Source organism: Nicotiana tomentosiformis, chromosome 5 (assembly GCF_000390325.3).
Source record: "Nicotiana tomentosiformis chromosome 5, ASM39032v3, whole genome shotgun sequence".
Lineage (NCBI taxonomy): Eukaryota > Viridiplantae > Streptophyta > Magnoliopsida > Solanales > Solanaceae > Nicotiana > Nicotiana tomentosiformis.
Genome location: NC_090816.1, coordinates 26,571,582 through 26,587,458, shown reverse-complemented (window position 1 = coordinate 26,587,458; position 15,877 = coordinate 26,571,582). Strand labels below are relative to the sequence as shown.

At 38.8% G+C, this 15,877-nt stretch overlaps 1 protein-coding gene across 1 annotated transcript; it reads left to right on the top strand.

The window, feature by feature from the left end:
- Positions 1 to 3,113: 3,113 nt before the first annotated feature.
- Positions 3,114 to 8,102, top strand: LOC117275074 (protein FLOWERING LOCUS T 1-like). The gene is made up of 4 exons (XM_070175513.1): positions 3,114 to 3,541; positions 3,798 to 3,859; positions 7,506 to 7,546; positions 7,879 to 8,102. The coding sequence occupies exons 1-4, from the start codon at positions 3,347 to 3,349 to the stop codon at positions 8,100 to 8,102; spliced, it is 522 nt and encodes a 173-aa protein (XP_070031614.1). The 5' UTR covers positions 3,114 to 3,346.
- The last annotated feature ends 7,775 nt before the right edge of the window (positions 8,103 to 15,877 follow it).

Below are 15,877 nucleotides of genomic sequence, written 5' to 3'. Positions count from 1 at the left end.
GGTTGTAGGGAGTCTTTTCTCTTTGGAACCTGACTCCCTGCTTGTTCCCACCATTGCTTATATACATGGTAGCAATTACATCAGAGGACGAGGTCCACTTTAGAGATTTTTCGAGGTCACTTTTAACTTTGCCTAGGTCTTCTTGAAGTTGGCTGTTTCTTTCAAGTTCTGCACACACACTAGATTTCACAGTTTGGAGTTCATTTTCAAGTTTAATGTGTGTCTCACTTGTAACTCCCTTTCCCTTTTGGGTGATCTCATGCCTACCTTCCCTTTTTAGTTCCTCAATTGTTTTCTTTAAGTCTATGACTACTACTAAGAAGTCATCTCTCTCATGCTCTATGCTAGCAATCTTTTCAGTTAGAGATTTTTTATCATTTTTAAGCACTCAATGGTCTCTTTTAAATCGACCACGACAATCACTAGATAATCCCTCTCATGTTCTACTTCTCCTAATCCCACAGTTAATGCATTTTTATTATTTATAAGACTATGATAAGCATTAATTAAAATATATGCCAAAGATATAAGCTTTTTCTGAGAATAGGACTTCAAATTTCTTTGAACGTCCAGAAAGTTTACCTCATTATCATCATCTTCATCATCATCCGATTTTGCCATCAGGGCAAAGATAGAATCATATTTAGCTTCTTCACTCTCTACTGCCATCATGGAGCTGTCACCTTGTTCATCATCCTCTCCCGATTCGCTGGAGGAGTCTCCCCATGCAGGAAGAGCTTGCTTCAAGACATTGTCAGCGACATCTTTTCTCTTGAATCGTTTGTTAGGAACCGGGTTCCTCTTGGCTAGTTTATCTGTGTTGTATTTGTACTGATCTTGCTTGAGGAGGGGGCAATCCTTGATGAAATGTCCTGGCTTCCCACACTTATGAAATAGGTCATAGCCTCTTGGCTTGCTAGAGCTGCCCCTTTTTGGAATACCTCCATTTCTGCGAACCATTTTCTGAAATCTCTTTGTCAGGTAAGCCATATCGGCATCCTCACCACTTGAGTCATTTTTGTCTGTCTTGAGGACCGGGTTCTTCTCCCTTTTGGGCTCTCTTCTCTTATTATCCTTCTCCTTCATTTCATAAGTTTTCAAATTGCCAATAAGTTCATCAATGATCAGCTTCTGCAGATCCTTTGTCTCTGTGATAGCATTTACTTTGCTTTCCTAGGATCCAGGTAATACGCTGAGTATTTTTCTGACAAGCTTGTTTCTTGGAATGATTTCTCCCAGAGAATGGAGCTCATTGATGATAGAAGTGAAGCGAGTGTGCATGTTCTGCATGGACTCATCGTCCTTCATACTGAGTAGCTCATACTCAGTGGTTAGCATATCAATCTTCAACTGTTTGACTTGAGTAGTCCCTTCGTGTGCTGTTTGGAGAGCTTCCCAGAACTCCTTGGCAGATTGGCAGGCAGAAATCCGGTTGTATTCGTCTGGTCCAATACCACAGACGAAGATATTTTTGGCTCAGAAGTTCTTCTCTATATCCTTTTTGTCAGCATCATTGTATTCTTTCCTAGTCTAGGGAACTAACATTGTTGGTTCTCCAATGGTCTTCATAGGAACAAAAGGACCATCGCAGATGACATCCCAAAGTTTTGAGTCTTCAGCCATGATAGAATCATGCATCCTTGTCTTCCACCATCCATAGTATTGGCCATTAAATTGTGGTGGTCTGTAGGTTGATTGACCTTCTTCAAAGTTTGGTGGAGTAGCCATGAGGATCCTTTCTAGGTGTTAGCCTAATAGAAAGAACCTGCTCTGATACCAATTGATAGAAACTAAGGGTCCACCAAACTATATAGAAAATCAGGTTCTCTATCAGTTTCCACAGAACGCACGCACACAACAGTAAGTAAATGACACAGTGGAGTTTTACGTGAAAAACTCCCAGCTCACGGGATTAAAAATCACGACCTACCCTTATAGGATTTCAACTTCACTACTGAGCAAACTTTAGATTACAAAACTGTTGTAACCTAGGAATTAACCTCTTAATTCCTCACTAACTTATAGCAACTCTATTACAAGCCCCTTTGTAATAACTCTATTACAAAGCTTACAACTCGACTAACTCTAGCCAAGACACAAACGTATGGTTTATGATTTTACAAGGGTTTCCTACACAATGCTTCTAACTAAGCTAAGTAGGAATTACAAGTAAATTGTTCTGACAAAGGTACTACACAACTAAGGACATATGATGACTCAATGCAAGAAACTGATCATTCGTTATGTTGCTCTTTGTTCTTGATTCCTTGAATATCACTTGCAAGTTGACAATACACTTGAAAGAGAGCTTGCTCAATTCTGAGTGTGCAAGTGTCTTGTTTTTGCTTTGCTTCATATTAATATTACATAAGTGACATCACTTGAATGATGCAAGCATGTTTGGTACAAAGGCATTCCCTATAAAGTGACTGCTCCACTGTTTGCACTGTTGGGTGTGTGCAGAGGAACAGTTGCAGTCACTTTATAGCTGTGGGGAGTTGATTGGTACTGTCAGCAAGGGAACTGATGTCGATCTGTTCCCTCTGTTGTTTCTTGGACTCTGAAAGTTGGATCATGTCCCAGACTTGAGTCTTGTTGATCTTTGAGCACTCAGAGGATGTGGAACAGGTTCCCCATCTGGTTCTGAATATTACGTTTGTCAGATCATCAAAACATAGCAGGACACATAACTTATCAGTTTATAATTCGTTTTGAATCCAAAATGACTAATCAAACTAGTGTTGGGTAAAAAGGAGTCATGATTAGTGTATGTAACCCAATGAGTCGAAATGCAATCAAAACCCAAGTACAAAATCTAATTTGGAGACTAAGAATTACGCGAACTTGGAAAAACTTAAGCTAATAAAATCACATCATCTTTTACATTTTCTTTTTCAAAAGCAAAGTTAAAAAAGAGAGCCAGTTGGGTCATGTTGGACGAGTTGATTTATGACACGTTATTTAATTAGATTATTTTGACTCAAGAAAATTTTGAGGGGATGGACCATGACCCGTTTATTGATCTTTTCGGCTAGTCCGATTTTGATCCAACACACACATTTGTCACCTGAACTTGAGATGCATATTCTCCTCAGTTCATTGTCTTACAAAGATCGGCATCAACTAAGAATAGGGTTTTCTAGTAGGAGAATACCATAAAAAGGTAGGATTCTTGGCATAGTACAAAAACCAATTAAGCATATAGGCACCACACAATATCAACAATACTGCTCATATAAATAGCCATAGCTAGCTCCTCCCTCTGATCACGAATTGCAATAACTTTGAAAGAGAAAAGTAAAGTATTTAGTGTATAGTGATAATATATTATACATCTTCTATCATCATGCCAAGAATAGATCCTTTGATAGTTGGTCGTGTGGTAGGAGATGTTTTAGATCCATTCACAAGGTCTGTTGATCTTAGAGTGGTTTACAATAATAGGGAAGTCAACAATGCATGTGGCTTGAAACCTTCTCAAATTGTTACGCAACCTAGGGTTCAAATTGGAGGGGATGATCTTCGCAACTTTTACACTCTGGTAAGTCATATTTCTTCTGTTTTATTTTAAAATTAAAAGCCCTAACCATTTATAATTGATTCGCATTGAAATTTAAGCAGTTTGACCCCATATTCCAAATCCCACCACGTAAAATGGATAAGGAGGGAGCATATATATATATATATATATATATATATATATATAAATGGTGGTGTTTAGTTTTAATTTCTTTGTCTTTCTTAATATGGAATATTTTGATGACATTTGAGATTTTGTGCTCTCTTTTTTTCCCAAGGTTATGGTGGATCCTGATGCTCCAAGCCCAAGCAACCCTAACCTGAGGGAGTATCTACACTGGTTAGTCAAGTTTAACAAGTTCAACATATCTAGCCTTCTTGTAGTTTTTCTTTTCAACAAAAGATATTTTTATATAGACCTATCACATACTGCTGGAAAAAACAGAAGCTGTTCTTGTAGTTGAAAGATAGGAAATTGTAGGGTTCTTTTTAAGTGTTGCATGAGCTTCTTCCATCTACTATATCATTTCAAGCTTATACAACAACAACAATAACAACCCAGTAAAATTCCACTAATGGGGTCTGGGGAGGGTAGTGTGTACGCAGACCTTACCCCTACCCCGAAGGAGTAGAGAGGCTGTTTCCGAAAGACCCTCGGCTCAAAAAAAAAATAAAAAAAGACAAAAGGACAAAAAGGGGACAATATTAGTATCACAACAACAATCATATGATAAATAGGAACACCATAAAGTCCAGAAGAAAGATGCAAAGCAAAGAGAGACAATATTAGTAAATATTAGTATCACCACAACAATCATATGAAAAATAGGAACACCATGAAATCTAGAATAAAGATACAAAGCAAAAGCGATAGCTAGTAAATAGGGCATGCACTGAAAAGCGAAATACTAAGCCACAACATTGCCACTAGCTATCTTAGCCAAAAACCCTACATGGCTAGTCCCACAATGGTACGAAGTAAGGCACGACTCAACTGCCTCCTAACCTACAACCCTAATACTCGACCTCCACATATTCCTATCAAGTGTCATGTCCTCGAAAATCTGAAGCCTCGCCATATCCTGCCTGATCACCTCTCCCCAATACTTCTTAGGCCGCCCTCTACCTCTTCTCGTGCCCTCCACAACCAGCTGCTCACACCTCCGTACCGGAGCATCTGGGCTTCTCCTCTGAATATGTCCGAACTATCTAAGCCTCGCTTCCCGCAACTTGTCATCAATAGGAGCCACATGCACCTTCTCCCGAATATCATCATTCCTAATCTTATCTATCCTAGTGTGCCCGCACATCCACCACAACTTCCTCATTTATGCTACTTTCATCTTCTGGATATGTGAGTTCTTAACGGGCCAACACTCAGCCCCATACATCATGGTCGGTCTAACCAACGCTTTATTAAACTTACCTTTGAGTATCAGTGGCACTCTCTTATCACACGGGACTCCAGATGCTAACCTCCACTTCATCCATCCTACCCTAATACGGTGTGTGACATCCTCATCGATCTCCTCTCCCCCCTGGATAACCGAACCAAGGTACTTGAAGCTTCCTCCACTCGGGATGACCTGCGAATCAAGACTCACATCCACGCCCACTTTCCCTGGCTCAGCGCTGAACTTACACTTTAGGTATTGCGTCTTCGTCCTGCTCAGCTTGAAACCCTTAGACTCAAGAGCCTGTCTCCAAACCTCCAGTCTCTCATTAACACCGGCTCGCAACTCATCAATCAGAACTATGTCATCGGCGAATAGCATGCACCATGGCACATCTCTTTGAATATGGTGTGTTAACGCGTCCATCACCAGGGAGAATAAGAACGGACTGAGCGCATATCCTTGGTGTAACCCCATTAAAACCGGAAAGTGCTCAGAGTCGCCTCCTACTGTCCTAACCCGAGTCTTAGCCCCATCATACATGTCCTTAATCGCCATAATGTAGGGAACCGACACACCTTTTGCCTCCAGGCATCTCCAGAGAATTTCTCTAGGGACCTTGTCATATGCTTTCTCTAGGTCAATAAACACCATGTACAGATTCTTCTTCCTCTCTCTGTATAGTTCCACTAACCTTCTAACAAGGTGTATAGCTTCTGTAGTCGAACGACCCGGCATGAACCCGAACTGGTTGTCGGATACAGACACTGTCATCCTCACCCTTGCTTCAACCACCCTCTCCCATATTTTCATGGTATGACTCAGTAATTTGATACCCCTATAATTGTTACAACTCTGGATATCACCTTTGTTCTTATACAATGGAACCACCATACTCCACCTCCACTCATTCGGCATCCTCTTCCCCTTAAAAATAATATTAAACAACCTAGTCAACCACTCCAAACCTGCTCTCCCCACACACTTCCAAAATTCCACCGGAATCTCGTCTGGCCCGGTCGCTCTGCCCCTGCTCATCTTACGCATAGCTCCCACGACCTCCTCAACCTCGATTCGCCTGCAGTACCCAAAGTCACGGTGACTCTCGGAATGCTCCAATTCGCCTAGCACAATATCCCGATCCCCTTCTTCATTAAGAAGTTTATGAAAGTAAGTCTGTCATCTCCTCTTAATATGGACATCTTCCATCAATACTCTACCATCTTCGTCCTTGATGCATCTCACTTGGTCCAAATCCCGAGCCTTCCTCTCCCTGAACTTGGCCAGCCGGAATAACTACTTCTCCCCACCTTTTTTCCCCAATTCCTCGTACATACGACCATAAGCTGCAGTCTTAGCCTCTGTGACCGCCAGCTTAGCCTCCTTCCTAGCTGCCTTATACCTCTCCATGCACACTCGCCTCTCCTCCTCACCTATGTTTCCCACTAACTTCAGGTACGTCGCCTTCTTTACTTCCACTTTACCTTGGACCACTTCATTCCACCACCAGTCTCCTTTGTACCCACCAGAGACGCCCGTCGAGACCCCTAACACCTCTCTCACAGCCTCCCTAATACAGTCTGCTGTCGCTGACCACATAGTACTCGCGTCACCACTGCTCCTCCAAGCTCCCATAGCCGACAATATACCTTTTTGAAGAGGTTAGGCTGCATATTATATATATATATATATATATACACACACCTCTTGTACAAGTACTAGTTGCTTTTTTATTATTATATATGAGGTAGGGGTCAGACCTAACCCCTTCCATATTAAAGGTGGCTTTGATTGGAAAAAATAATAAATTAGATACAGTTTAATCCCACCCATATATGCTTGCAATCGAGATAATTATTTTATGTGCTCAAAACACAAGTACCAGATGTGTTAAGAGAACCCAACTTGTCTAACATAAAATCATAACGTCACTCAAATTATAACTAACGATATGTACTGCAAACCCTAACTCTTTCATAACGCAAGTGAGACATATGCTTTAGACTTCTTACTCAAAATACTAACTTCAGTCTCAACGCAGATATGACATATGTTATAAAGGATACTACTCTTATTACAATTAAAAAAAAATCATCAAAAATTCAAGCATCGCAAAATATTTTGTGATGGAAGAATGAGAACGTCAAAAATAGTCAACTATTTCGTTCACATTTATATATTCCGTCATAAAATTGTCACAAGTTTGTCACAATTTTGTAGTAGATCTTCAGTCAAAAATATTCCGTCACAAATCAACTTTTTTCTTGTAGTGAAAACAATTGTGTGACATAAGTTCTAAATGAAAAACCAATGTTTTTAAATGAAAAGCTCAACCAAAAATCTTATTTGAAAAATCAGTGGAACTGAAATACAGGAAACACATAAAACTGAAAACGAGAAAAATCACATTGGGCTTCTCTCTGTCTTTAGCTGGTCGTATTATATTATCTTTTTCAATATTTTGGCTAGAATTTATATTATTCGGATTTATAAGTTTTGATTTTTTTTAATATTGTAATGCTAATTAAGAGTATTTAACTATCCCTATATATCTTTTTTTTTCCTAACACTTTCTTTTTTATATTTTTGTAGGCTGGTCACAGATATCCCAGCAACTACAGATACGAGCTTTGGTAAATCCTCCTATATTACAGATCATGAGTTGCTTCTTTGTACTAAAATCCATTCTGCATAATTAGTTTGTGATTTCATTAGGTTAGATGGGTGTTGGATTAATCAACATTCTTAATTAGGTACAGTTTAAGTTCTATGCACTCATGCTGTAAAAATAATTTGTACAATTAGGTCATTTGTAAGATAATAGCATTAATTAATAATCTAATAAAAACGGTACTATAATTTACTATTAGAGGTAACATATATACACTTATAAGGTAAATTCTATTTACTGTATCAGTGTATATATAACTAAAATCCTTTTACTTGATATTTCGCTGCATTGCAGGAAATGAAGTTATATGCTACGAGAGTCCACAACCATCATTGGGAATTCATCGCTTTGTTTTCGTGTTGCTTCGACAATTGGGTCGCGAAACTGTGTATGTACCAGGTTGGCGTCAGACTTTCAGCACAAGAGACTTTGTAGAACTTTACAATCTTGGTTTGCCTGTTGCTGCTATTTACTTCAATTGCCATAGGGAGAGTGGTACTGGTGGCCGCCGCGCATAATTAAAGATATTAATTACTTATATATATATATATATATATATATATATATAGTAAATAAAGCTTTATTGTTATTAATTAAGTCGTGAAATCTTACTTAATTAATCTGCACTTTGCAGAAATATCTGCACTTTGTTTGATATATAATTAATATCTACCAAAATTGGTCGGTTTGATTCGGCCGGTCATTTTAAAAAACCGACCAACTTTGGTCGGTAATTTTATTTTTTAATAAAATCGACCAAGTTTGGTCGATTATTTTCGTGCGAAAATACAATTAAAGAGTATAAATCAAATAAAAGACAGCCTTAAAACAAAATGCACCAATGGTTTAGTAGTGGAATAGTATCCTGCCATAATACAGACCCCGATATGCCTTTCCGACCGTCAAAATACCGTCCATACATAAATGGTCGCGTTTTGGTCGGTAATTGGCCATAACCGACCAACTTTGGTTGGTTTTTTTGATCTGTGTTTAGCAAATTTCTAGTAGTGCTATTGGTTAGCATATGATATATAATTGTATTAGTTTCAATATAAGGTTTGATGTTACCTATTAGTAAGCCTTGCTCATTGCTTCCTTCATTGTCTCCTGCTCCCCTTCATTAAATAACTTCATTGTGGTTGCTAGGTATTGTAATATAGTCTAACCTATCTTTAACAACATTCTCATATAACATTCATTTACTATAAGAAAAAGCTAAATTTATCTCGAAATCGATTTTTGATGTTATATTTTACCTCTCTATAGCAACGTTTTACCTATAAAATCAACATCCATCTTTATACAATATGCTCTTTGTAAAACTACCCTTCTATAACTTCCATATAGAATCTCTAATAAGATCACCAATAATAAGTTTACACATTTTGACCTCAATGTACTAGTACTTGGACCGAGATAGAAGATTCAACTCTTAACCTCTTAGATTACTTTCAAGAAAAAATTATTAGGTATCCTTTTGCTGAAAGTTTGGACACAAATCTATGCTAATTCAAGCGTTATATCGCTAGTAAGAGACTAGAATATATGAAATAAGCTATAATTACGGATTTCTTTCATCAATCTTGAAATAATTTAATCTTCTAATAGCTTTAAAATATATGCTTTAGAGTTTAAATCTTTATACATTTGGACATTTGGTTACAAATTTATTAAGAATGTGTTAGTTTTTTTAATATTTAATTAGTAAAAATTTACTTATCTTTTGAGTATTTAGATTTGAATAATTTTCTTTTCTTTTATATGTAACATTAAAAAAATTATTTTTTGGATAATTTTATTTATAACACCCAAAATATATTTAAACATCAAATGTTATTATAGGTATATAACAGTCATTCACTATAAAAGCCAAAAAATATCGAAACAAACTGCAAAAGCAGTATTTAACCTATCCAATTTCAAGTACCATAATTGAGCCTAAAAAGCAGTATTTAAAGATTCTCAATAGTTAAGGGGCCTTTTGTATGTTCTATATACGATTGCGAAGATGAAGTTAATAATCAAGAATATGCTCACTAATCACAACGTGAGCAATGCCAAACTGAAGGACATAATTGAGGAAACGATACTGATTTTAAGCCAAGCAAATGCTAAGAGACTAATCATTACTACAGAGAAACTAATCAAGTAGTTGATTGATTGGCCAAAAATGCATCTGCTTTTTCTTTTTTGAGAATTTTCTATATCTTTTGCCTTTCAGAACATTCCTAGAGAGACAAAGGACCCCTTTCATCTAGATAAATGGCAATTGTCCAGCTTCAGAATTAAATATGATAAGGAAAATTTTTATGTTAGTTAATTGTTCACTGATATGGACCGGAAGGCTAAAGAACTTCTTTGTCCAATTTTTCAAAAGGTTGAACCCATTCAATCTTTGATGTAACAGAGGTCATGCCTAGCCCCCCTCCTTTTATTATCTTTTGCGACGGAATGAAAGCACACCCAATCTCTAGAGGGTGGGATTAAATAAATAAATAATAAAAAAAAATAAGATGAAGCTAATAAAAATCCTGAATTTATGGCCCTTGATCAAATTGGAAAAATCCAATCATTTCAAATTAATAATGACAAAAAACAATGAACATTGTCAATTTTCCTGGGTAAGAATCTCCAAGTTCGTCTTTTCTTAGATAACGAAATACTTTACCGCACTAAGGAATTAACAACACACAACTCAATTTCAATTACGGTATTTAGAAAATCTAATTAAAATCAAAAACTAAAGTTAAAGTGTACTCATAATCTAGACAAGGATACCAAAATTAGATATGAGTTTGTAGTGAAAATACTTACATGAATACACACATTACCTGGCGAAAAAGACTTGAGAAATTATTGTGCTTGAATGTCACGACCCCAAATTTCCCTCCGTAGGATGTCGTGATGACACCTAGTCTTTAAGACTAGGTAAGCCTATCAATGCGGAATAACAATAGAAATATGAGATAAATAATTTGCAAACTCACATAATTATAACTCCCAAAACCCGGTAGAAATAAGTCACAAACTTCTAAAAATTTATCCTCAATGTCTTTATATATCAGAGTCTAAAGAAAAGAAGGAAACAACATAACAAGGATAGAAGGGGACTCCGGAATCTACGGACGCTGGCAGATATACCTCGAAATCTCCGTACACGGGTAGCTCACTGATGTCTGGACTGGTAGGTGTACCTGGATCTGCACAAAAAGATGTGCAAAAGCGTAGTATGAGTACGCCACAGCGGTACCCAGTAAATATCAAGTCTAACCTCGGTAGAGTAGTGACGGGGTCAGGTCAGGCCCTACTGAAAAAATAAAAGACATGGTGACATGTTTAACAATTTAATAATAATAAATGACAACGCAAGTGAATCAAGTAAGTAGTATGTCACCATTAAATTGCACAGAATAAGGGCAAATAATACGTCGTGGAAAGAAAACGAAATAGCATCCCGCATTTTAGCCACCCTTATCACACCGCATGACTTCTAGTAGTTCCCCTATTAGCCATGCGTATCAAGCCACTCGTATCCCACCGCATGCGTTTCAACACCCAGCCCTTATACCACCGCATGTGTATCAATAGCACAATATATCACAATCTACACCTCAAGTGCTCTAATATTTCAATTCGCCAAAATAAACAATATCAACAATATTTTCCACAACAGGGAGCTCACGGCTCAATCATAATGAGTACAAAATCTCACAACATATTCAGGAATAAATAACTCAACAAAAATAATATTTCAAAATTCTCAATACGTTGCCTCCATACAAAAATTTAGAAGATCAAATACATCATATTAATAATATTTAAATTTAAGAAATTCAACCTTCAAATAATGCACAGAATCAAAGAAACCAAGTTTCAACTAAACAGGTAAAATAATTAGCAGGAAAAGGTCAAGCAAGTTTAAAGTATAAAAATTAGATCAAAGATGAAGAATATACAAGATAAAATAATTTAATTAATTTGAAGCAGTGATCTACAAATATTTAAAGACATAATCTTCCACATTTAGCTCGTGTACACACTCGTCACCTCGTGTACAGGACTTTCATCAAATTACAATTATCACATCAATATCAATCCTAGGGAAAATTTTCCCCACACAAGGTTGGTAAATGAATATATTGTAAGAGCAACAAAAATAAAAAGGAATACATATTGGAGGACCGGGTTGCACGCCGCAACAGACTTATTAAAAGTCCATATTGGAGGATCTGGTTGCACGCCACAACAGACTTATTAAAAGTCCATATTGGGGGATTGGGTTGTACGCCGCAATAGACTTATTTAAAAAGTCGATATATATATATATTGGGGGATCGGGTTGAACGCCGCAACAGACTTGATTAAAATAAGTATATTTGAGGAGCAGGTTGCACGCCGCAACAGAATTGAATATGAATATATTGTGGGAGCGGGTTGCACGCTGCAACGAAAGTTGATTGAAATAATAATTGATTATGAGTGCTGGGTTGGCTTCAACTATTAAAATGAGTTACCTGATTTATTTTTGTTATTGTGGTTATTACTTTTATTGTGTACAAGTTAATGTAAGTGAGCTGCCTTAGCCTCGTCACTACTTCGTCGAGGTTAGGCTCGGCACTTACCAGTACATGGGGTTAGTTGTACTGATACTACACTCTGTACTTCTTGTGCAGATTTAGGAGTAGGTCCCAGCGGCGTACCATAGACTTGCTTGGATTTCAGCTACCCAGAGGAGACTTAAGGTATAACTGCATGGCGTCCGCAGTTCTGAAGTCCCCGTCTACTTTACTTTAGCTGTGTGTTAGTTTTCAGACAACTTTATTTTATTCAGACCTTTATTTGTATTATTCTAGAAGCTCGTGCACTTGTGACACCAATTCTGGGATGGTATTTAGACACCGTTATTTTTATGGATTATTCACTACATTTCAGAATTTACTTCCGCACTTGTTTCTTTGTTATTAATAAATTTAAAAATTATTTTAAAATGGAAAATATTATTCTAACATTGGCTTGCCTAGCAAGTGAAATGTTAGGCGCCATCACGGTCCCGAAGATGGGAATTTCGGGTCGTGATAGTTGGTAACAGAGCACTAGGTTACATAGGTCTCACAAGTCACGAGCAACCTTAGTAGAGTCTGACGGATCGATACAGAGACGTCTGTACTTATCACTCAAAGGCTATGAAGTTTACGAACAATATCACTTCTTTCTTATTTTATCGTGCGATTTTATTCTATCATCGATGATTGAACAATTCTACTCTTATTCTATCGCAGATGGTGAGAACACATAATACATCTACCGATGGACAGGGACCAGAGCCCCTGGTGGCAACTATGACTGGGGGTAGAGGTCGAGGCCGAGGTCGTGCTAGAGGCAGAGGCAGAGCTCAGTATAGAGCTTGAGCAACTGTACTTGTTGTAGAACCTCGGGTGGATCTTCAGGAGGAGGTTCTAGTTCAGAATGTACCAGTTGGACCAGTTCAGGTCCCGGAAGGATTCATAGCTACTCTAGTGCTTCAGGACGGTCTAGTCTGTTTGGTGAGTCTTATTGAGGGCTGGCCTAGAACGGTACATTTCCAGTGGCACCAGCCGTCTCACAGGCTGGGGGAGGAGCACAAACTCCCACTACTCCCGCTCCGTAGCAGATGGCTCCCCAAAATCAGGCTCCAATAGCCCCGCCAGTTGGGGTAGTTCAGCCAGTTATTGCGACACAGACCGGTGATAGGCCCGCCATGTCTTTTGAGGCCTTATTGAGACTGGATAAGTTTACCAAGCTCTTTCTAGTTTACTTTGGTGGTACACCTTTTGAGGACCCACATGATTATCTTGACTGTTGCCATGAGGTGCTGCGGAACATGGGTATAGTTCAGACAAATGGGGTTGATTTTGCTGTATTTCAGATGACGGGTTCCGCCAAGAGGTAGTGGAGAGATTATACATTGACCAGACCAATTGGATCTCCTGCACTTACCTGGGAGCAGTTCTCTCAGCTATTTCTGGAGAAGTTCCTTTCTATCACACTGAGAGAGGATTACCGCAAGCAATTTGAGCGTTTACAGCAGGGCAGTATGACTGTTACTCAGTATGAGTCCCGTTTTATAGATTTAGCCCGCCATGTTCCCCTTTTACTACCTACTAAGAGAGAGAGAGAGAGAGAGAGGAGGAGGTTTATTGAGGGACTCACTCACCCTATCAGGCTTCAGATGGCCAAGGAGACCGGAAGTGAGATTTCTTTTCAGGCGGCTGCTAATGTCGCGAGGAGGATCGAGATGGTTCTTGTACAAGAGAGAGGGCAGAGGTCTGATAAGAGTCCTCATCAGTTTGGTGGTTTCAGTGGTGCCTCGTCTGGAGGCAGGGGTAATTTTGGTAGAGGTCATCCTCCCAGACTTTTTCATTTAGCACTTCACGCATCTCCCAGTGCTTCAGGGAGTCAAAATCCTATTATGACTTACTCTGGGCAGCCAGCATTTAGTGAACATTCAGCTCCTATCAGTGCACTACCACTCCAGAGTCACCACAGCAGTTATCCGGCCCGTTCGGGTCAACTACAGCTTCAGCATCCACGACATCAGGATGGGTATTATGAGTGTAGGAACATTGGTCACATCAGGAGGTATTGCCCTAGGTTGTCGAGTAACAAATCTCGGTAGGATTCTCGTGCCATCATACTGGCACCGGTTGCTTCACGGCCTGCTCAGCCAGCTAGAGGTTGGGGTCAGGAAGCCAGAGGTGGGGGTCAGGCCATTAGAGGTGGAGGTCAGGACATTAGAGGTGGAGGACAGACTGTTAGAGATGGAGTCCAGCCACTTAGAGGCCGTCCCAGGGACGCAGTTTAGAGTGGTGGGGCTCAGCCCCGATTTTATGCTTTTCCAGCTAGGCTTGAGATCGAGTCATCTGATGCTGTGATCATAGGTATTATTCCAGTTTGCCATAGAGATGCTTCAGTTATATTTGATCCAGGATCTACTTATTCCTATGTGTCCTCCTATTTTGCTTCATATTTGGTTGTGCCTTGTGATTCTCTTAGTGCTTCTGTGTATGTATCTACACCGGTGGGAGACTTTGTTGTAGTAGATCATGTCTATCGTTCATGTGTGGTTGCTATCAGTAGTCTTGAGACTAGTGTGGATCTTTTACTTCTTGATATGGTAGAATTTGATGTCATCTTGGGTATGGACTGGAACTCACCTTATCATGCTATATTGGATTGTCATGCCAAGACAGTGACCCTAGCCATGTCGGGGTTACCTCAGTTAGAGTGGAAAGGAACTCCTGGTCATTCTGCCAGCAGGGTTATTTCTTATATGAAAGATCGGCGTAGGGTAGAGAAAGGGTGTCTAGCCTATTTGGTTTATATTCGTGATCCCAGTGCGGATGTTCCTTCTATGGACTCAGTACCAGTTGTTCATGAATTTCCAGAAGTATTTCCTGCAGATTTTCCGGGGATGCTACCCGACAGAGATATTGACTTCTGTATTAATTTGGCTCCGGGCACTCAGCCCGTTTATATTCCACCATACCATATGGCCCCGCCAGAGTTGAAAGAATTGAAGAAGCAGTTACAAGACTTGCTTGATCAGGGATTCATTAGACCTAGTGTCTCGCCCTTGGGTGCACCAGTACTATTTGTAAAGAAGAAAGATGGCTCTATGCTGATGTGTATAGATTATTGGTAGTTGAACAAGGCCACTATCAAGAACAAATATCCGCTTCCAAGAATTGATGACTTATTTGATTTGCTTCAGGGTGCCAAGGTATTTTTGAAGATCGATTTGAGGTCAGGTTACCATCAATTGAAGATTAGGGCATCTGATATCCCTAAAATAGTTTTTTGGACTCGGTATGGGCATTACGAATTCCTAGTGATGTCATTTGGGTTGACAAATGCCCCAACAACATTTATGGATTTGATGAATCAGGTGTTCAAGACATATTTGGATTCTTTTGTAGTTGTATTAATTGATGATATCTTGATTTACTCTAGCAGTCAAAAGGAGCATGAGCAGCATCTTCGGAGTGTGCTTTATACTTTGAAGAATAATCAGTTATATGCCAAATTTTCAAAATGTGAGTTTTGGTTAAACTCAGTTGCCTTTTTGGGGCATGTTGTATCGGCATAAAGATGGATGTTGATTTTATAGGTAAAACGTTGCTATAGAGAGGTAAAATATAACATCAAAAATCGATTTCGAGAAAAACTTAACTTTTTTTTATAGTAAATGAATGTTATATGAAAATGTTGTTAAAGATAGGTTAGACTATATTTCAATACCTAGCAACCACAATGA

Excerpts from the sequence above, each read along its gene's own strand:
- LOC117275074 (XM_070175513.1), top strand. The coding sequence starts at position 3,347 with ATGCCAAGAATAGATCCTTTGATAGTTGGTCGTGTGGTAGGAGATGTT. Across the intron at positions 3,542-3,797 it reads TTCGCAACTTTTACACTCTG|GTTATGGTGGATCCTGATGC; the intron begins GTAAGTCATATT and ends TTTTTTCCCAAG. Across the intron at positions 7,547-7,878 it reads AACTACAGATACGAGCTTTG|GAAATGAAGTTATATGCTAC; the intron begins GTAAATCCTCCT and ends GCTGCATTGCAG.